At 38.3% G+C, this 24,005-nt stretch overlaps 2 protein-coding genes across 2 annotated transcripts; both read left to right on the top strand.

Moving 5' to 3' along the window:
* Window positions 1-744: 744 nt before the first annotated feature.
* Window positions 745-7,329, top strand: pla2g15 (phospholipase A2, group XV). Its single transcript, XM_059535656.1, has 6 exons — window positions 745-1,027; window positions 3,069-3,225; window positions 4,399-4,517; window positions 4,601-4,699; window positions 4,815-5,039; window positions 5,853-7,329. Exons 1-6 carry the CDS (start codon window positions 898-900, stop codon window positions 6,362-6,364), a joined length of 1,242 nt encoding a protein of 413 aa, XP_059391639.1. The 5' UTR covers window positions 745-897; the 3' UTR covers window positions 6,365-7,329.
* A 6,964-nt stretch (window positions 7,330-14,293) lies between these two features.
* Window positions 14,294-23,991, top strand: znf319b (zinc finger protein 319b). The gene is made up of 2 exons (XM_059536778.1): window positions 14,294-14,914; window positions 18,819-23,991. The coding sequence occupies exon 2, from the start codon at window positions 19,101-19,103 to the stop codon at window positions 20,928-20,930; it is 1,830 nt and encodes a 609-aa protein (XP_059392761.1). The 5' UTR covers window positions 14,294-14,914; window positions 18,819-19,100; the 3' UTR covers window positions 20,931-23,991.
* Window positions 23,992-24,005: the final 14 nt, after the last annotated feature.

The raw sequence follows: 24,005 nt of genomic DNA, 5'->3' as shown, positions 1-24,005 counted from the left end.
TGCATGTTTTTGCTATTTTATTTCATTTTTTATTTTTAAATGTGTATAAAGTTTTAATTCATTTGTAGTTAATTTATTTTTACCTATTTAAATGATTATTAAATTGTGTTCCTATTTTATTATTAAATAAATTAAATGTTTATATAATAAACGTTTCTACTGGAAATTTTAAGTTGAAGTGTTAAAATTACTAATACTTAATCTTAAATAAAAATACATTTATACGGAAATATCAAATAATGAATAAAGATGTAAAAATGACAATAGTGTTTAAATAATTCTAATTTCGCATTGCCTGTTTTTAATAAATAAAATACATTTTATTAAAATTAATTGAGATTTCAATAATTTAATACAAGCATTTTATACGTTTCTTATTATTCCAATGATCTATCAAAATAAAAATAAGTAGTGTCATTCAGGCTAATTTGTTATGGGTTTTCAGTTTAATAAATTATAAGGTCAGTGTCAATTTGCCTACTATTTGAATAGGTTTTTACTTGTAATTCTGATACAAATGACAAGAGTCAGTCCTTGAAGTAGTTGTAGTCCTTAATTTTTCAAAGCACACATTTATTTCCAAAATAGCATTGGAGTTATGCATGACCATATACAGATAATGCATGCTCCGTTAAATCAATCCTTGCCGCATTTTTTGCCATAATCGATGTCTCTCAAAACTCCGCCCACTGACTCGATGCGTTCTGCCATTGTTTGTTCGCGTCTAGCTGCTTTAAAAACACGTAACGCATGATAGCCACATTATCTTTGCTCATCCCACTGTACTGCAGACCCAGAAGAGACTTCTCAGATCGCTCTCCGACCTCACGATGGACAGATAAACACAAATGCACCCTTGATCCTGTAAGCCAGCAGAGGTGTTAGCCACTGAAAGAGATGAGTTCCTGCCATCGGTTGATCCTCGCGTCGCTCCAGCTGTGTTTGTTGTTGGTGTCATTTACCGACAGCATTAGTTTGAAATGCTCACCGGGGAGAGTGTGCTCGGATCGACCGCCTGTGGTCCTCAGTAAGTTTATTACAGCACATCCGCAGTGTTGAAATGTCCTGTTGCGTTTCTGTAGTTGAGACAAGTCACAGTTGTTTACGTTACTTGTCTCATGATGAACTGTCACACGGGCTGTGCCTCAAAACCTAATGAGCTGCCTACCTAGACAACACTTTCCTTGTCCAGTTAGGCAACTTAGTAACAGTTCATTTGCTTAAAAGTTGTGATGGGCTAAATGTTGTCTAGATAGCGTTTGAATTAATATTAGGTTTTGAAATCGAACTACTGTTACATAGTGTACAATAAGTCAGTTAATCTCATATCCATGTATTGTATAGTAGTATATGGGGTGTTTAATATCTTGATGCGTTTATAACCAGAAATTATCTGTGGTGGTTTAACACCTCTTGAAAGGTGTCGATATTTTATTAACAGTTTAAAACACATGAGTAAATAGCTGCGAGTGTTAAAACGACGTAGATTCACTGGAATTTAGCGAGGAAACACAGTCAGAGAGTGTAAAAGTAAAAAAACAAAGAAAACCCATAGTATTCTAGCCTATCGGTTTCTTTTACGGCTTTTTCTTCTGTCTAGATGTTTATTATCGCTTTGGCGGTTTCTCATATGACGCGGTCATATGACTCGAGGAAAGAAAAAATCAAACGACTTTTTTTGTCACTGATTACGCAACCGGTCGTAAATAAAATACACGTGTTTTTAAAAATTAATATTATTCCCCAAAAGCAAATTATGACATTTACGAATACGTTTTATAAACGTAGAATTACATACGCTCTTTTTTCAGACTTTCTAGAAGTATTGTATAGAAGTAACCTAACGTTACCTTTTTGACATGGAACTGTCGTAATACGTAATTTCGTTTTAATTCATTCCGTTAGTTAATCATATTAGCCTTAAAAGTCTAATATACTCTGAAATAACTTGTGTGTGTGTGTGTATGTATATATATATATATATATATATATATATATATATATATATATATATATACACACCTTAAAATATCTTGTCAGTACCATGGTACAATGTGCTTATCATACTGTCCATGCACCATTCTGCGTTGATGGAGAATCCATCTAAAATTATATATATATATATATATATATATATATATATATATGTGTGTGTGTGTGTGTGTGTGTGTGTGTGTGTGTGTGTTTGCAACTACTTACCATTAACATTAAGTAAAAAAATTAAAAAAAAAACAGTGTAGTAGGCCTATCTGTGTTTTGGAGCATGAGAGCAAGTTTTTAGCTGATTGAAGATGGATCCAAGTTTTTATCTGGTTGTCTGTTCCATAAACCATTTTGACCTTGAACTTGTATGGCCCACTGGTTCTTGGTTTCTACTTGGTCATTGGCAGATTAAAGCTGGTAGAACATCTGGTCATACCACTTTTAGGTAGCCAAGACCACCTTCAAATATTTTTGTGAATATGTTTGCTTGTCTACTAGCTGGGGATCACCTCACCATGTTCCAAAACATAACTAGTTTTTCTTCAGATACCCTTTGTGTAAAAAGATTTATCTTTGTGTCTAAATTTACACTACATCATTATACAGCAATAATGATACAGCAATTATATTTTAACAAAAGAATGTCTATAACAATGTCTTAAGTACAATATTTGACATGCCAATATTTACATGACACCTGATAGCAGGAACAACGATTCTTCTTAGTCATGTTAAATATGTGAAAAATGAATTCTGGACGTGGTGACCAACGATAAAGACTTGCAAACATTGCCGGAAACCATGCTAGGAAGTAAAGTGGGGGGTTAAATGCTTCAAACTAGACCAAACTGGCCAGGATTAGTGATGATAGAGATGTTTAAACAGTAGGGGATAAATGGGTAATCTCTTTTGGAGAGTGATATTGTTAAGTCTTTTTAATCAGTGGTTCTTTGATCATATCCGTAGTAGTTTTTTTTTTTTTTGTAGAAGTGCTTCTTATTGAGCTTCCTGTGTAAACTCATTAACATTTGATGGAGCTGTCTTGTATTTTTATTCATGGTGTACCTAATGACTTCTTTCTGTAGTTCCTGGAGATCTTGGGAATCAGCTTGAAGCAAAACTTGACAAACCCAGTGTAGTGCACTACATCTGCTACAAGAAGACAGAGGACTACTTCACATTATGGCTCAACCTGGAGCTGCTGGTGCCGGTGGCCATTGACTGCTGGATTGATAACATGAGGTAAAGGGCATCAGGAATCGGAAGTTGCTCACGTGATGTGGCAATTGATATCCATACCGTTTTTTGAAAAATGAGCATCGTTCTTGGTTGTTAAATCAGTGGTATTGTTGAAGCGCCCATTCACATTATGCTAACCTATTTCTAAAATAATGGTGTTTAACTGCCAAATCTGTAGCAAAAAATTACATTACCCAATATGCTAAACAGAAAATTTAATCCAATAAGTGTCTGCAATAACCTTAAATATATTGTTTCTAAAGATATAATTAACAACATTTAAATGGTTAATTTGATATTTCGCCAATATTTTAAATGTAATTGTCATTCACAATATTTCATGGGATTGTAGTTTTTCTCTCAGTATTTTATACCTTTGTCATTTTGTTCAATTTTCAAAAAGGTTTTTTTTTTTTTTTTTTTTTTTGCAAATTAAGGTTTGTAATGTTGTGATTCAGCTTGGTTAATGGATAGTTAAAATAATTCAATAAATATATCTTTTACATTTATTCATTTAGCTGACGCTTTTATCCAAAGCGACTTACAATTGCTATATATGTCAGAGGTCGCACGCCTCTGGAGCAACTAGGGGTTAAGTGTCTTGCTCAGGGACACACTGGCGGTTCACAGTGGATTCGAACCCGGGTCTCCCACACCACAGGCATGCGTCTTATCCACTGCGCTAACACCACCCCTTTTGAAATCCCTATGGGAAGAATGAATAGAAAAAAATACTTCTGAAACTAATGCCATCTGAAAAAGTTGCCTGGCACTAATGCACTCCATTGAACGTTAAAATATAGACATGCTGTGCATTGTTTTGAGATAGGAAGGTAACTCTTTCTCCTTATTACTTTGGTCACACTTTATTTTAAGGTCCAATTCTCACTATTAATTAACCATTAACTATGACTTTTGCCTAATTAACTCCTAATTTTCTGCTTATTAATAGTTTATAAGGTAGTTGTTAAGTTTAGGGTATTGGGCAGGATTATGGATGTCATGCATTATATGTACTTTATAAGCACTAATAAACACCCAATATGTTAATAATAGGCATGCTAATAAGCAACTAGTTATTAGTGAGAATTGGACCCTATACTAAAGTGTTACTATTACTTTTTATACCTTGCTTTGAATATGCAAACATGTAATCAGCAAATATTTTGTTTGCAGGCTATTGTACAATCACTCAACCCACCTCAGTGAAGCTCCTCCGGGGGTGGATATCAGAGTGCCTGGTTTTGGAAAGACATATAGTTTGGAATATCTGGATCCTAGCAAACAGAGTGTGGGTGAGTGCAAACTGGGTGTTTATTTCATTATGTTAGTATGTTGATTGGTAACAGTTGTTTGACGAGAGCTTTGCCTCTTTCAGGCATGTACTTCTTCACTATAGTACAAGCATTGGTTGACTGGGGTTATACCAGAGACGATGATGTTCGAGGTGCCCCCTATGACTGGCGTAAAGCCCCAAGTCAGTATTTTCATGATCTGTTTGTGCACAAAAAACAATCAAAATTCTCGGGGAACATGTTGATTCTTGTCTTTATGTCTAACTTCTTCCGTTTTTTCCTGATCCGTATCTGTAGATGAGAATAAGGAGTACTTCTTGCGTCTGCAGCAGATGATTGAGGACATGGCTAATAAAGCTGGAGGTCCTGTGGTTCTCATCGCACACAGTATGGGGAATATGTACACACTTTATTTTCTCAATCACCAGCCACAGGCTTGGAAGGACCGGTACATCAAGGCATATGTGTGTTTAGGTCCTCCATGGGCCGGAGTGGCCAAAACTCTGAGAGTTATGGCAACAGGTATGGGCCAAATTTGTTGTGGAAGGAGATGAATTTGTAGGTCAATGATGTGGCTCTCATTTTTGTTTTATTAAATAATGCAAAATTAATTCAAAATTCATTCACATTTACAGTGGCTTGAATGCACCTTTAATTTCTGAGTTATAATTAATTTTGTCGTAGTCTTTTATTATTATTTCTGAGGAAGCATGATTATTTAATATTCTAGAATTACTTTTTTTTTTATTCAAAAATATTATTTAATTATTTATTAAACAAAACTGCCTATTATATTTATATTTTTAAAGCTTTTTTGTCATGTGGTTTGCAAACTCAAAAATGTAATAATTTAATCAGTCACGTTTATTTATATAGTGCTTTACTTAATACAGATGTATAGTTAATAATATTTGTAAAAACATTTAATTTTGACAAACATACAGTGAAATAAAGAATAGCTGATCAATTTTACAAACAGTTACAAAGAAGTGGCATGTTACACATTAAATTAAACTTAAAATTTTGAAGTAGAAGATCTGAAAGGGCATTTTACAATGTATATTTAAAACTGTTTCATTTTTAGAATTAAGAAAAATTGTGTAGAGGTTTACAAAAGCATATGAAATAAATCATAAAAACAATACAAATACATAAATGCAACAGTCAAACATGTCTGTCTAGCACGTATTTAATGGAAAAACACCAAAAAAAAACATGCAGTGAAATGCAGAAATGAGTCCTGTGTGAACAACCCATCAAAACTTGGCACTTGTGTTTTAAAACCTATTTTCGATCACTGGTTTGACCTTTTAAATGCTTTTGGTTCCATCACAGGTGACAACAACCGCATTCCTGTCATCAGTCCTCTAAAGATTCGCACCCAGCAGCGTACGGCCGTCTCCACCGTCTGGCTCTTCCCCTACGCTCACACCTGGCCCAAAGACATGGTCCTGGTTTCCACTCCCAACACCAGCTACACTGTCCAAGACTATCAGCGCTTCTTCAAAGATATCAACTATGAGGACGGCTGGGCCATGAGGCAGGACACAGAACCGCTGGTCAGTGCACTTCAGCCTCCAGGCGTTCCTGTCCACTGCCTTTACGGCACCGGAATCCCCACACCTCAGGGATTCAATTACACAAAGTTCCCAGATGTAGATCCCACCGTCATCAATGGGGATGGAGATGGAACGGTCAACCTGTTGAGCGCGACACAATGCAAACGCTGGAAGGGCCAACAGAAGCAGCCTGTCCACATGTTTGAGCTGCCTGGGAATGAGCATGTTGCCATACTGTTAAACATAACCACGGTTAACTACATCAAAAAGGTGCTGTTCTCACCGTGATGGCATCACACTTCCCCTGTTTAACTTTGAACTGAAGATTCTGGCATGCCAAAGCGACAGGACTCGGTTCTGCTTTTTGGGTGGAATGGGTCACTTTAGAGGATGTAAGTTATCTAAATTGGTTTTCAAAGTTCTCTTATTGTGGAATTCAGATTTATCAGGAGATCAGGGGTGATATTGTTGGGCACAATCAACATTTTTAGAAACTTTTGTACATTTTTTTCTGCTTAATTAATATCTAATGATTTAATATTATAGAGATTTTAATTCCCAAATGACAGTCGATTCATTTGAAAAGCAATTGCCTGCCGTTAAACATTGTCAATTACATTTTTAAATATTGTCTGTTTTTAACGTCTAACTTCTTAAAATCTACAAATTTTAACTAGTGCTTTTTTTTTATGCATTTTCTATCCAAATTGTACTGATGTTGCAGTTTCTGTCGAACAAGCAAGAGGCAATTTATCAGGCTGTGACCAGAATTGATTTATGTTGTTTATCAAGAGATCTCAAATATAGTGCAATACCGCTAGTGCTGAATCTCATTGTTGCTCAATTTGTCGGCTTTTAACCTCTGTGACTGCAATTGTGCCACGACCCACAATGGGTTAATGTTGTTACTCGTGTACAAACTCTGCTGATGCACTGACCTCTTGAATATAATGAATATTGATTTGTGAAGCAAGTTATTTGTTGTCTTTAAAACTGGAGTTTAAGATTAAGTTCTGTTATAAAAACAAAGACTGTATTTTTTAAGGTACAACTGTGGAAAGTGAAACCAGGTCTTTCTGTTTCAGGATGTGGTGTGTTGCTCGTAAAATTGCTTGATTTAAAAAATTCAATGCGTTTTTCAGTGGAATGCAAGCCCAGGGTCTGGCTCTTTGTGCCTAAACAAAAGATTGTTGCATACTAGTGAAAAATCACCATGTTTCAATTATGTACAATCAAAATGCTCTTGACCAAAATTGTGTAATATAACAAAGACATATATATGCAGCAGTTAGTTTACTACAAAAGTGTTATTATATTCTGCTTAAATATGAAAAGTCTTAAAGGTCCCCTTCTTCGTGATCCCATTTTTTAAACTTTAGTTAGTGTGTAATGTTGTTGTTAGAGTATAAATAATATCTGTAAAATTCTAAAGCTCAAAGTTCAATGCCAAGCAAGATATTTTATTTAACAGAATTCGCCTACAAAAAATGACCCGTTTGGATTACATCCCTCTAGTTCCTGCAGTAATGACGTCACTAAAACTGTTTTTTGACTAACCTCCGCCCACATGAATTCACAAAAAGGGGGCGTGGTCTTGTTGCGCTCCGACGGAGAAGGAGGAAGAGCTGTGTTTTGTGTTTGTCGCCATGTTGTTGAAACCATAGACATGTATAGAAAGGCTAGATGGCTCAAGGCGGAGTCAGCTGTGTCGTCACTTGGCGGCCATCTTAGGTCAGGAGACTGCGCTGCTGCTCCCTGCTGCTGTGGACGGAAGGTGAGTGACATACGCCAACTAAAATGCTCGTAACTTGCTGAATTCTTGACGGATTTACAAACGGTTTGGTTTATTACAAACCTTATTAACGTGGCTATGATTTGTGCTGATGCCGATGTTTAAATTGTAGCTTCACGTTTTGAGAAACGCTTAACATTGCAGCGTAGCTGTGTGTTTCATGGCTGCCCTCTACTCTAAAGTGATACCACAGTCGACATTTTAAATTATTAACAGGTTTCCTGAGACCAACAACGTTTCTTGACAACCTAATCTTTTGTCTAAATGTCATTTTGTGGATGTGGTTGTATTTATTTGCTGGCTAGCAGTGAAGAGGTCGTAAGTGAGTCACCAAGCAATTGTAAATTGGTGGGAGAGGCAGGGTTAGTCTTTCGTTTCAACATAGCTTTGAGTTACACATGATTTCCAAGTGGTTTGGTTTCTTAAAGACATCTTTACATTTGGATTACTTTGTTGGTTTTTTGTTTACAGAACTTCTGATTACGCTTGTGGAAAACGAGAGGAGGAGAGGGAGGGAGCTGTATTGATTGTAGTGCTGAAATAACTATATTTTGCTCAATTTTCAACCGATTTTCAAACGGCTTGGTGTGTCATAAACTTCAGGGATGCGGCTATTTAACTGCATACTTGTGAAAAATTATAGCCACGGAGTTTATTAAGAAAATAGTATATTATGTAGACTAGACAGGTAAAGTACTAGGTATACCCATACACACACACAGTAATGATGTCAATATTTATAAGGTACATGAAACATGAAATAGTGCAATTTAGTTTATTACTAATATTTACATTATTAAATACATGTGTAGATTTATGTATAATATAAATCTGTCTCAAGTTGCCATTCTGTAAAATAAAGAGAAAAGAGATGGGTCTTTGTTTTTTTACTTGGGTCCAAAGGCACACAATTAGAAAAAACTTACAAAAAAAATATACAAAATATCAGAGGTGGAAAGAGTACAAAAATATTCTACTCAAGTAAAAGTACCATTACATTAATGAAATTTTACTTAAGTACAAGTAAAAGTACCAGTCTAAAAATCTACTCAAGTAAAAGTAAAAAGTAGCCCATTTAAAATTTACTCAGAGTAAAAATTACTTAGTTACATTTTAACAGTGGGAGGGAGTCAAAAATGGGACAGGCCAAGGGTGTCAAACTCAGTTCCTGGAGGGCCACAGTCCTGCACAGTTTAGATATAACCCTAATTAAACACACCTGATCCAGCTAATCTAATGATTTAGGTTTATTTGAAAACTACATGATATGTGTGCTGGAGCAGGGTTAGAACTAAACTCTGCAGGGCTACGGCCCTCCAGGAACTGAGTTTGACACCCCTGGGATAGGTCTATTAATCTCAAACTACAACCCGAATTCCGGAAAAGTTGGGACGTTTTTAAAATTTTAATAAAATGAAAACTAAAGGAATTTCAAATCACATGAGCCAATATTTTATTCACAATAGAACATAGATAATGTAGCAAATGTTTAAACTGAGAAATTTTACACTTTTATCCACTTAATTAGCTCATTTAAAATTTAATGCCTGCTACAGGTCTCAAAAAAGTTGGCACGGGGGCAACAAATGGCTAAAAAAGCAAGCAGTTTTGAAAAATTCAGCTGGGAGAACATCTAGTGATTAATTAAGTTAATTGATATCAGGTCTGTAACATGATTAGCTATAAAAGCTTTGTCTTAGAGAAGCAGAGTCTCTCAGAAGTAAAGATGGGCAGAGGCTCTCCAATCTGTGAAAGACTGCGTAAAAAAATTGTGGAAAACGTTAAAAACAATGTTCCTCAACGTTAAATTGCAAAAGCTTTGCAAATCTCATCATCTACAGTGCATAACATCATCAAAAGATTCAGAGAAACTGGAGAAATCTCTGTGCGTAAGGGACAAGGCCGGAGACCTTTATTGGATGCCCGTGGTCTTCGGGCTCTCAGACGACACTGCATCACTCATCGGCATGATTGTGTCAATGACATTACTAAATGGGCCCAGGAATACTTTCAGAAACCACTGTTGGTAAACACAATCCGCCGTGCCATCAGCAGATGCCAACTAAAGCTCTATCATGCAAAAAGGAAGCCATATGTGAACATGGTCCAGAAGCGCCGTCGTGTCCTGTGGGCCAAGGCTCATTTAAAATAGACTATTTCAAAGTGGAATAGTGTTTTATGGTCAGACGAGTCCAAATTTGACATTCTTGTTGGAAATCACGGACGCCGTGTCCTCCGGGCTAAAGAGGAGGGAGACCTTCCAGCATGTTATCAGCGTTCAGTTCAAAAGCCAGCATCTCTGATGTTATGGGGGTGCATAAGTGCATACGGTATGGGCAGCTTGCATGTTTTGGAAGGCTCTGTGAATGCTGAAAGGTATATAAAGGTTTTAGAGCAACATATGCTTCCCTCCAAACAACGTCTATTTCAGGGAAGGCCTTGTTTATTTTAGCAGGACAATGCAAAACCACATACTGCAGCTATAACAACAGCATGGCTTCGTCGTAGAAGAGCCCGGGTGCTAACCTGGCCTGCCTGCAGTCCAGATCTTTCACCTATAGAGAACATTTGGCGCATCATTAAACGAAAAATACGTCAAAGACGACCACGAACTCTTCAGCAGCTGGAAATCTATATAAGGCAAGAATGGGAACAAATTCCAACAGCAAAACTCCAGCAACTCATAGCATCAATGCCCAGACGTCTTCAAACTGTTTTGAAAAGAAAAGGAGATGCTACACCATGGTAAACATGCCCCGTCCCAACTATTTTGAGACCTGTAGCAGAAATCAAAATTGAAATGAGCTCATTTTGTGCATAAAATTGTAAACTTTCTCAGTTTAAACATTTGCCATGTTATCTATGTTCTATTGTGAATAAAATATTGGCTCATGTGATTTGAAAGTCTTTTAGTTTTCATTTTATTAAAATTTAAAAAACGTCCCAACTTTTCCGGAATTCGGGTTGTAGTTGTTTTTAATTAAAGGAATCAGTTATTTAGAATAATAATACATTTGGGCTGTTGCCAGGGAAATCTGTATCGACAAACTCATCTTTTAATGCAGAGGAAATGCAGAAGATTCATTGGAAGTGGCATTTAGATGTATTACACTGTGTAGTACTGGACAAGAATGCATTTAACCTGCAGTTACAAATGCATGAATAATGTTTTGATATACAAGACATAAAATGTTGAATACTCATTTGAAATGATAATAAATTAATTATTTAAAAAGATACTTTACATGTGAAATTAAAATGGCCAGTATGTGTCAGCAAGTCACTGTTAATAAGTGAGTCATTGCGATTGAACCGAATCATTTAAACGTTTGATTCATCCAGGAACGAAACACTGTCACGTTGCTCAGAGACGCAAAACTGTGCTTTGGTGGCTGTGTTTGGAATTATTTTCTGTTGTAGAAATAGAGCTAAAAAAGGCAATATGGTGTCTAAAACGCAAGTCTCTTAATTAACTTGTTTACTGAACTGTTATATATATGTATGTATATATTCATGATGATTTTTGGAGGAAAAGATGGCATTCTTTGTGTGATTTTGATTTAATATATGAAATTATATAAATATGTGAATTTTCTGCCCCTATATCTTCAATTTTGTGATCATTCTAAATGCATTTTAGGAGACTGAATCACACAGTGAAAGAACGCACTATAAATGCGCGCGCACATCATTAAAACAAAAATAGCACACTCCTCACCACTGTCTTTTTGGCTAATTTGTGCAAAACCTCTTGCTAAAATGTCAAAGCTTCATTTTAACCACCAATGCAACGATGCAATTATTTAGCTTACCTCTACATTCTTGCGAATGGCTGATGTCTTGTCGAGATTTTATAAGCTGCTAGTTTGGTCTTCCTAGGCAAGTACAGCTTACACTGCATAATAGAGCATACATATGGCCAGGGGTTCACTTCAATTCCTTCGGGTTCAACTTCAGAATAAGACGGGGTTTCGTTTTCAGCGGTGTCTGCACCACTAACCCCTGTTTTGTCCGTCTGCATCTTTCTTGTGATTTTAGCGCCAGTTTGCCCTCCTGCCCATTATTTACTGCCGTAGTTTCCAGGGAGCGATTTACTTTTTTTATTTTTTTATTTTTTTTACTCAGTAATTAATGTGTTTTAAAATGTAGCGAAGTACAATACTTCAATCAAAATATACTTAAGTAAAAGTAAAATTACAAATTTAAAAAATTACTTTAAAAAGTATTAGTACACAAAAAAGCTACTCAGTTACAGTAACGCGAGTAAATGTAATTCGTTACTTTCCACCTCTGCAAAATATACAAAAAAAAACCAAAACATTAAGACACAATTGGACACAAAACTCTTTCCATCAATACAATATAATCAATACAGCTCCCTCCCTCTCCTCCTCTCATTTTCCACAAGCGTAATCAGAAGTTCTGTAAACAAAAAACCAACAAAGTAATCCAAATGTAAAGATGTCTTTAAGAAACCAAGCCACTTGGAAATCATGTGTAACTCAAAGCTATGTTGAAACGAAAGACTAACCCTGCCTCTCCCACCAATTTACAATTGCTTGGTGACTCACTTACGACCTCTTCACTGCTAGCCAGCAAATAAATACAACCACATCCACAAAATGACATTTAGACAAAAGATTAGGTTGTCAAGAAACGTTGTTGGTCTCAGGAAACCTGTTAATAATTTAAAATGTCGACTGTGGTATCACTTTAGAGTAGAGGGCAGCCATGAAACACACAGCTACGCTGCAATGTTAAGCGTTTCTCAAAACGTGAAGCTACAATTTAAACATCGGCATCAGCACAAATCATAGCCACGTTAATAAGGTTTGTAATAAACCAAACCGTTTGTAAATCCGTCAAGAATTCAGCAAGTTATGAGCATTTTAGTTGGCGTATGTCACTCACCTTCTGTCCACAGCAGCAGGAAGCAGCAGCGCAGTCTCCTGACCTAAGATGGCCGCCAAGTGACGACACAGCTGACTCCGCCTTGAGCCATCTAGCCTTTCTATACATGTCTATGGTTGAAACGCTGTTATTTTCATCTCGGAGTCCAATCACCTTTGTTTGGCCTTCCCAGCGACGCTGTACTTGGAGATTAATGGTTACAATTTATGTTTAATTCGGTTCCCGAAAATTATAATCCACATGTAAAACTATGTGCAGCGCATTTTGCTGAGGACAGCTTCCTCAATCTCTGTTTAATGCCGGATTCGCACAAAGATTATTCTTGAAAGATGGAGCTGTTCCCTCTTTGTCTGGAGAAGGCGTTGTTTATGGACCACAACAGGTAAGTGTATTTTATTATTTAAGTTGGTGCGTTTAACATTTTCTGTAACTTATTACACAAATGGCAATGCTGTTTAGCTTTGTTAACTAGATGTTAGGGCTGTGCAAAAAAAACGAATGGGATTTTCATGCGCATCTCGTCAGTAAAAACGCTTCTGTGATTATAAGTCATAGACTGTAAAAAATAAGTACATCTCTGGCACATGCTCCTGCCCACTTGCTTCTCAAAACTAGTCCAATCGCGTTTCCAGGAGGGCAGCCTGCTCTAAGCTGGTGTCGAATCACAAAACAGGAACCGCTGGCCCAATCAGAACTCGTTACGTATTTCTGAAGGAGGGACTTCATAGAACAAGGAAGACATCAGCCCCTTTTTATGACAGTGAAAACAGCGGTATACAGATAGGTGAATTATGTGAAAAATACTGGGTTTTTTTTACACGCGAAACATGAACACATGTTATATTACACACTGTAAATACAATCAAAGCTTCAAAAAAGCGCGAAAACCGGGACCTTTAAAACACAAATGTTTACAGCAAGACATGTTAGCAAACCTGAAAATTCACATTCTCAACAGTCCCTGGAGGGGGAAAAGAAAAGATTCTTTACCGATATTCAGTGTGCAATATGCTTGTGTTGAAAAAAAAATGTTGCCGTTTCTTCACAGCGCACCGATACAACAAACCAGATAATTCGTTAATGAATCGTTCTTATGAGTGGGATCATTTACAATGAATCAGTTGAACCGGTTCACAGTACCGGTCAGAATGATTCATTCACAAATCTGAACAAAGCGGTCCGAACGTTTCTGAGCTTCAGATTATATATGGCTGTTTTATATCATCACACGAACGACACGTTGTTGGGTTTTATTAATATTTTTTGGTTTTATTTGGGATTAATTTTTTTTATTCAAATCATGGATCAGAGCGTACTATAGGTACGTTTTTAAAGCGGTTCTTTTAAACTAACAATTCGAAAGAACCGATTCAAGAAAAGACTCGGACCTCCCATCACAGACGGTGCTGGCGTCCCACTACAGCAACGATGAATTCAAATGGTTCCGGGGTCACCTTCCTGCTATTTTGCATTCTGCCTTATTAAAACATTACAGCTGGTCAGCATGACATTAAGTCTATATTCATAAACGTAATCTTGCATCCTAGCATACACTTTAACATACAGTGTTAATACGAACAAAATGTTGACGTTAAGCTTCAAATGAACTATTATCCTGTCGTGTGCTACAATAATTCCTCCAAAAGCGTTATAATAAAACAACAATTTATCCATATACCCTGAAACAGCGACAGTCACATATTATGCGTAATACTGACGTTTTAGTATGAATATGTCACCGTTCTTGAATAATATAAATGCAGTTCCGGTATGTTTTGTGAGGATGTCAGTTATGTGTTATTCAGGTTCCCGTTCGGCTGTCGGAGATTTCGGTGGTCACCGATCCCAGCCCCAAATAAAACGCACTATGTGTTGGGCCATCCTCGCCTGTCGACTCCCCTAAATGCGCTGCAAACGCCGAAAAGACTTATCGGGTTTTTGCGGAGCAGCTCAACAGAGATCCGGAGAGTTGGCAGTGTTTTCGTGTGTTTTTAGGCAGTGTCCAGGGGGTGCGACCTACCGAGACCGCGGATCAGTGCGAGGATTTACGGCCTTCAGAAACACCATAAGCTGTTTTTTATTATTAAACTTATATTTCCAAGAATAACCATGCGTGGAACCCGCTTATGAATAAGGTAATATGCATATCTGAACAAAATGTAGCAGGATGTGTGTGTTGCAAGGCTAATGTTAGCCTGTTAGCGAGCTTGCAAATTATCGTTAGCCATTTTGCAAAGCTGTATGCTCGTATTTTATCCCAGGTGTCTTGAAAACCCGCCGGTTTTATAATCTGTTGGGTTCTGTGTTGGACATAAATAGTAGTGCTAACTTTATGTAACGTTACAATTTTGTCGGCTTTTATGAACCACGATAAAAATACAGAAAAAAAGTGTGTTGCGCGAATTGTATGTAACGTTAAACAAATACACGTCGATCGAGCGTCATTCGTTACATATCGTTCTGTGTTATTACATTTTCTCAAACGTACATGCATGGTTTGGTACAAAGGCTATTAATGTTGTGATTGAGACAATAGGACTGTCTCAAAACATAATGAGTTTCCTACCTGGACAGCATTTTGGGTATCATATGCATTTCTGTGATGCATCAAAATGCTTTGTTGGCAAGACAGTCCATCTCGCTATCCAAAATGAAACCTGATGTGTAGCAGACAGATGCTCGTACATTTGTTACCATTGGTGAGAAGTGGTCTGTCATCAGATTTCATTTGGTGCGAATTAGAGATCGACCGATATGGGTTTTTCTATAGCCGATGCCGATGTTTAGAGGTCAGGGTCAGCCGATGGCCGATATGTGCTGCCGATTTTTAGGGCCGATATCTTGAAGTTTTCCCCTTCATTTGCATGCAAAAATGTCACACTAATAATAAGTGGATGCACAACATTTCTAAACTTATCATCATTTATTGAGCACTGACTTGAACCATCTCTCGAATCTTAATTTTGTGCACTGCATGGTATTAAAATAAAAAATGTATCCAAAGTTAACCAAACAAAATCAATAAACTGACCAAGTATTAAATATATAAAACAGGTAATATATATATATATATATATATATATATATATATATATATATATATATATATATATATATATATATATATTAAATAAAAGTTTTAGAGCATTTATCAAGTAGAATTTTTCAAGTTTGTTGGAACATAAATGTAAACTTAAATATACATTTAAATGAATACAATTTTAAAAATAAAAATCTGAAAAATATAAAAAAATATATATATATAAAAAATAAATAACAGTAGTGCTGCAAACACACTAGCAACCAGCAACATTTGTGTTTGGTATAAATGACACAGAACATCTAAAGTGCATTCTAATTTCAAACTTGCATCGCAGTCTGTTCATTATTAAAATAAAGTATAGTCAACCAAACATTTAAAAAGTTACACTGGTCAGTTTAAATAGACCGTAGTATACCGGTCCACTCTGCTGTTATGCCAAGGTTTTTGCTCATGTGAAGAGGATCTTTATCGTCTAGTTTACATTAAATAAATAAAAAATATTATAGTTTAACATTCAGATATATTGCGAATATGGAAACATTTGGATATGTGCAGAACGAGACGTGAGCAATAACCTCCAAATACATCTAGTCAAACCCGCGCTCGCTCGTCCTCGTATGGATCGGATCATTTTTCGGATCAGCAAAAAAAAAAAAAAAGGCCAAGACAAATAAACATACGTTTTGTCTTTTTTTATTAACATTAAATTATTAAATTAAAATATATGAAATCAACTTAAAGTGCACATAATATCTTCTTTTTAACATAATAGCCCGACTTCTCATCTTCCAGTGTGCTGTGATGAAGTGAGCAGTTATCATCAAAGAGCTCTCCGTCCCCCTGGACGTCCACCCTTCTGTCGTGAGCGCAACAGAGGATGCTTGGGATAGTTCATCCACAACTGTTTTCTTCTCCTGTTCATAAAGATCTGGCACAATATTTTTACTCTAACCTCTTTCCTCATCATTATATCTGACAGGGAATCCAAAATGAACTGGCCGTTCAAGCTCCTCCGTTCCTCCGCTCGCCATGACCACCGAGTGTGGACTAAACATGCGCAACTTTTTTTTTTTCATAAATCAATCCGCGGGTCACGTGTGTGCCGAACCGATGATATTGATCCGAACGAATCACGGATCAATGATGATCCGTTGCACCACTACTATAGTGTGTCATTTGAAAACATTGCAGTTGCGTTTTAGAATACAACAACGAGCACCACGAAACCATTTAAAGAGGCGCATTCAGCGGTCTCCTTGACGGGAAACAGTCAACAAAGTAAAATGATCTCCAACGTATGGCGCGCTCTCTTCATTTTATCAAATGATCATAATCACATCTATTCATTTTACAGTCCTGCTACTAGCATTTTATTCAGACTAAAACCCCTTTAATTCGGATGAGAAAGCTTTTTTTCCAAGTGGCTTTTGCACATAATAATAATAGCCTACCGCTGCAGACCCATTTTGCAGCATTAAAGTAATTAATTGATCATTAATTTCAACGACGATCGATCATGGAAATTATCGAATATTGACATCCCTAAATACAAATGAGTTGGATGGAAAACTGGTTATTGTCTGCATCAAACCATGCCTCCGATCAAATGTCATTCACCGTTCTGGGCAGCTCCAGGACAGCTGTCTCTCCGAGCGCGGTGCTGTCTGTGAGCGGGGCGGAGTAACGTCAGAGACAGTTTACTTTGGTAACGTCACGCTGCATACCAAAATATATCGGTCGACCTCTAGTGCGAATGATTCCGTCTTCGCTCATTGTTAGTAGTTTATCAGTTGCTCATGTAGAATATAGGTGTGATCTTAATATTCCAAGTTAGAATGATATGATTTGAAGTGTATATTGGTGGAAATGATGTAGATTTCCTAATAGACCATCCAGCCAAAGCTGTTGCAGTAAAGATCAATGCCATTCACATTAACAGTGGTTAAATTGCCAAGATCCTCAAGTCACTTTCAGGATGTAGTAGGCGTTCCTGCTGTAACCATTTATATCATAAAGTGAATCACATATGAGTGCTGCTGTTTTTATTTAAATGTTTTTATTTTTATTTTATTTTTTTGTAAGAAGTTGATGCCCGCTTTGCTGCATCACCAGCAGTATTTTTAAACTCATGTTGGCTTAAATAACCAGCTTTCTCTGAAAAGTCTTATGGTAAATTTTAACGATTCAATTTACTGTCAATGTCAGGGCTCTTATTGTTGAACAATATGGCTATTTTATTGTGTTCCTTTCACACCAGTAGATTTTTTTAATTTTTATTTATTTTTTTTGCTATACTGTGCGCACACACATTTTAATTTCAGCTATATTTTCTATATGCCAGAAAATATATTTTTCATACAATCTTGATTTTTATTTTATTTTTTTTACAAAAAAAAAGAATGAATTATGTCATTTTTAACCTAGTCTTACTGATGTTTCCAAAAATAAGTTTTTATATCTGTTTCAGTAAAACAAGTTCAATAAAACAACACTTCAAAGGTGATACAAAAGTGCTTCTTAGACTTATTAAATGCTACTCAGAGGGTAGCATTAATGTATTAACAAGTTGCAAGTTGCAACTGTACAGTTTGATACTAGGGAATAAGGGGGGTCAGAGCAGGCTTCATTTAGCCTGTTTATTGCACCGTTGTATCTTTACACTGAATTTTAAATGGGTACAAAGCAGCCTTAACTTGGCAGTGTAAAGATGCCTTTTGTCAACGGTTTAGATAATATTTTACTGGAAACATTTAAATAAGCAAATTATGAAATGAAAATACTCATTTTAATATTAAGTTTAAATTTGTATGTAAGTTTAAAATGTCATGTACAAGATCAACTAATGTATAATGAGGCATTGATTGTTCCATCAACTGGCTCAAAACTGTTTCACAATCATCCTTGTTGTGAAGCCCTGCAGTGTGAATGCCCCTAAAGATATTTGGAGTGTTTTATTGAAGGTTTTTTATCCAGTTTTCTTCTTTTTTCTCTTTTAGGGCTGTACCAAGGTGATGAAAAAGATCAAGCTCCTTTGCACGTTTGGCTGATGCTCACATCCATGTCAGTTTGCTGCTATATCAAACCACAAAGTGTTCCCGAAGACATTACATATAATTAGTTTTTTTCTTCATTTGTCATTCTCACGAGCTGTCAAAATAAGTTCCTCTTTGCCTCCCCACCTTTCCCATCGTGGGCAGTCCAACAATCCCTTCCACTTAAATTCACCTGGAAAGAGGTTCAACTACGGCACAAAGCTGAATCCATACAGCCGAGCACGGATGGCGGACGCATGGCAGCAGCATGCTGTTGCCCCGCCTCCAGTGGTCCACACCATCCCACCAGCGGCGGACACACTGGGCTGCACCGTCTACGGCATCGTCCTCCAGCCAGACACGGCATTGCAACAACAACAGCAGCAGCAACAATCCCAGCAGCAGCAGCAACAACAACAGCAGCATCACAATCAGCAGCACAACCAGCAGCAGCATGCGACACAAGCGCAGCAACCCTCCTTGCATGTCGGGAGCGAGGGAGGACACAAGTGTGGTGCGTGTGGCCATGACATCTCCCATCTGGCTAATCCTCATGAGCACCAATGCATGGTGAGCCAAGACCGTTCATTTCAGTGCACGCAGTGTCTGAAAATCTTCCATCAAGCCACTGACCTATTGGAGCACCAGTGTGTACAGGTGGAGCAGAAACCCTTTGTGTGCGGGGTGTGCAAGATGGGCTTCTCCCTGTTAACTTCTCTAGCACAACATCACAATGCCCATAACAGCGGCAACCCAATGAAGTGCTCCATATGTGAAAAAACATATCGGCCGGGTTCTGGAAATGCCACACCAACTTCGTCAACGGCCACTCCAGGGCAACCATCCACAGACGAAGCGTCATCCAGTGGCAGCGCTGCCGTTGGTACATCAGGCCAGCCTACGTTCGAGCCTTCGCAACCTGACAGGCCCTACAAGTGTTCGGTGTGCTCCAAGGGCTTCCGTCACTTATCTGAGCTCACCCGTCATGAACGCGTACACACTGGCGAGAAGCCTTTTAAATGTGAAACTTGTGACAAAAGCTTCAGCCAGTCTTCTCATCTAGCCCACCACCAGCGTACCCACAGCTCCGAACGGCCGTTCAAGTGTGCGGTGTGTGAGAAGAGCTTCAAACACCGATCTCACCTAGTCCGTCACATGTACGCCCACTCAGGTGAGCACCTGTTCAAGTGCAACCTTTGCGAGTTGCACTTCAAAGAGTCTTCCGAGCTCCTCCACCACCAGTGTCAGCCGCAAGGTGCTCGGCCGTTTCGCTGCGCCACTTGCGGGAAGGGCTTCAAGCGTCCGTCCGACTTGAGACAGCACGAACGCACCCACTCGGAGGAACGCCCATTCCACTGTGAAGACTGCCAGATGAGCTTTAAACAACAGTATGCCCTGGTGCGCCACAGGCGAACGCACAAGCCCTCCGCCGACCGCCCCTTCAAATGTAACCTGTGCGACAAGGGCTTCCTGCAGCCGTCCCACTTGTTGTACCACCAGCATGTTCACGGCATGGACAACCTTTTCAAATGCGCCTCTTGTGGAAAGGGGTTCAGCCAGTCCGGGGAGCTGCTCCGTCACAAATGTGGTGAGTCCTCCTCGCCACCCACAAATCCAGACAAGCCCTACAAGTGCGACGTTTGCGGAAAGGCCTACAAAAAGGCCACCACGCTACAGCGTCATCAGAATTCCCACTGCACCGAGAAGCCTCTCAAATGCTCACTGTGTGACCGACGCTTCCTGTCCTCCTCAGAGTTCGTGCAGCACCGATGCGACCCATCCCGGGAGAAGCCCTTGAAGTGTCTCGACTGCGAGAAGCGTTTCAAGTACTCCTCAGAGATGCAGCGACACAGGCGTGTCCACACTGGCGAGAAGCCCTACAAGTGCGCCAGTTGCGACAAGGGCTTCAAGCAGCGTGAACACCTGGCCAAGCATCAAAGCGTGCATGCAAGAGATGCCCAGTTTAAATGTGTATGGTGTGGAGAGCGATTCACTGATCTAGGAGCCCTTCAGGAGCATACTGTCCAGCACACAGCTGAGGGTGGGGGGTACCCTGTGTCCTCTCTCATTCAGTAATTTGTGCCCCCAATTACCATTTGCAAATGGATTCAATCACCGCAAACTACCCCAGTCAAATGAATTCTTACAAGGCCCAGTAACCTCATAATACCTCATTTTCTTCTAAACACATGCATATGTTCAACTAGTTGTTATTCCCTTTTTGATGTCAAGAGGCATACTTTAATTGGATTTTATCGGCAAAAAGTTATCGATTTGTTGCTTTACATCTAAATCCTGGGAAGAGGCAGGGGGAGATCTCCAAACTCTGTCCCAGATAGCACTGTGATCCTAGTCCAGTAGGTCGGTATTTGCCCTGCATTGTGGCTCCTTGACCCAACGTGGCTCACAATGCCCCCATCAGATCTCTAGAGCACAAGACAAAAAATCGATTCAGTCTGCAACTAATTGTTCAGGCTTGATTCTATCATATTCTTTCATTGTGGGTTGTACCTAGTATGGTTGAAATACTGCTTACTGTGTGCCTCTGTTAACAACTATTCTGATCACTCGCCTTGCCTCCAGTATGAGTATGTTTTACACACATTTGGAGCAGCTCTGGCAGCCTACTGTGTGCATTTAGTTCACCCCAAAGCTAATGACAAAACAAAAAGGGGGACAAAGTTGTGCTTTTGAAACTGTCTTGTCTATGTCAATGTTGACCTTCCCCTCATTGTGGCAACTAATGGTATGTACCAAAAACCATCACTGTACTGTACCAGAACTTAAACGGGACCGATCGTTAACCAGCAGAAGTATAACGACCTCAGACGGTCTCTACATTTCACTGAGATTATACGTAAATATATAGAATCTATATAGAAATGTAAACCTCAATCTTGTATACAAACAGTTCATATTAACACAAGAATCAGTACAGCTGTCCTGAAAATTGCCTAAAAAAACCTGCAAAGGCTTCCTGACTGTATTACTGTATGTACATAGTATGGATGCAACTTGTTTACCAGTCCTGTCATTAGATATTGCGTTGTCTTTCTTAAACTGCACCACAATTTTATAAGTAGCTTTTCATGTGAAGTTCTGATTCATATATTCTTTAAGTTTTGTTTCCGATTTGCCTTTTAAATTAATTTCACCCTCTTTGTAGATGTAGTTTGGATTGTTATTGGTGTGTTCAGGGTTGTGTGAAAGTTGACTCTGTTTTTATAAAGGTTTTTGCCCCTTGCCCAGCCACCCACTCCCCCATATAGGACTCATGTAGGCCTACTTGTACAGTACCCTAAGTGTCATTTTTCCTCTGCTGTATAGATTTATCCACATGTCTGATCTCTAATCTGCCAACACCGTGTCTTGCCTGCAGTCATTTGCCTTTCGTAACATGACGGCGAGTCATTTTTTGTTATTCTTTTATAAAAACCATAAGATCAAAGACTTTCAAAATGGATTTTCAGTTCCCCCCAGAATCCAGGAGGGATAGTGATTGTTTGGGCCTCTAAGGCCTCGACTTAAATGCATGTCATTCTGATGTTTTTGTTAGTGAATGTCTGTGTTGCATACTCATCAAATGATAACCAATATGTTCTTTTGAGAAAGTTTTTTAAACTGACACTTACTACAATCGTACTATATACATGTACATGTTTTAGAGGGAATAGGTTGATTTATACTTCTGCGTCGGACCTACGGTGTAGCCTTTACGCTGTAGGCTATGCATCAGTTTTCATTTATACTTCGGCATCGATGTGCAGTACACGTCCACGGTCATGTTGCTGGTGTAACCCGCAGTACTACGACAAAAGTCGAAGAAGAAGCGGCTCATCGAAGAAGCATAATAGCGGTGATGGCGGCAAATAAATTTTAAATCATTAAATCATTATTTAAAACTACAAAAGGAGACAACAGTGAAACAGAACAAGATGGCATTCTTTCAGTCTCCACAAGGACTTGTATTACGGCAGATCAACATTGTTTGTCGTGGACAACTACTGATGTATAATGCTATGTAGTACAATAAATAAGACACTTGTTCTTTGCTTTGTTTTATTTTACATAAAAAGGCGTAACAATAAAATATATTAAAGTGCACATAAACACACAAAACTCAAGTACATACGGAGGGAGGGGTTCAAGCAGACCAATCACAGTGCTTGCTGTCCGCGTAGAATTGACGTGCTGTTAGATTTTTGAAGAGGTGCGTGTCAGGCTCCGGCATAAGAGAGTGCATCTACACGTCGGCTACAGCATAGGTCCGATGGAGTAGTATAAATCAGCCTTCAGTGGTACTCATTCAAGAGTAATCTTTGGGTTTTCAATCACATACTCTACTTTTTTTAATATTAGAAGGAGCTACCACATTTTTATTGGTCTATAAATCTGAATTTGATTAGAACAAGCTGTCCAATCTTGATTTGCCTGTTTTTTTCCCCTTCCACCAACATCACGAATTCCCAGCATCTTACTTGGGGCAAAATTTACATTCTCGGCTCTGTTGCTTATGCAGTATTATATGTTGACCACTGGCCCTTGAGGAGCATCTCCCTCTTGCAGTTAGGTTTCGCCTAGTACTGTACAGCGAGGTTAGAGGTGATAGTGACACTTTGGCCTTAAGCAGGGCCGTCACGTTTCTCTGCAGAGCACTTTGCCTCCAATTTGTTTCCCCTTTATAGTAACTATTTATCCATTGTTTTAAATACAGAGTGGCTTTTTTTTACTGTAGGCATTCAATCAGTGAGCAGTTGGATTTGGCAACTATGTTGTGTTTTTTATGTTTTCACGTTTGTATATTACTTTTTAAAAATATTTTTAAAATCTCTATATAAATATCTATATTCTTGGCAGATGTGTCAGGACCACAGGGGAATGTTAAGATCGATGGCCTTCCTCTATGGTTTTGAGACACCTCCACCCTGTGCATGCCTGCTGTGTTAGTTCCCATAATCTGTTCCAAGTATCTGCACTTCCGAGTGCACATATTTCACCTTAATTTTTTTCAAATTGTAGATTGTGAATGAACTAGTAAGAAAACTTCATGTGGCGGTTGATGTGATATTCATGCTTAAATATCTGTATGTAGCATTTAATACACACAGCACTAACTAATAAACCTTTTCATGAATAATGCATTCTTGTGTG

The sequence above is a fragment of the Carassius carassius genome, chromosome 43, assembly GCF_963082965.1.
Source record: "Carassius carassius chromosome 43, fCarCar2.1, whole genome shotgun sequence".
Lineage (NCBI taxonomy): Eukaryota > Metazoa > Chordata > Actinopteri > Cypriniformes > Cyprinidae > Carassius > Carassius carassius.
Note: the sequence above shows the minus strand (reverse complement) of the source record. Positions and strands in the feature narration are given on the sequence as shown.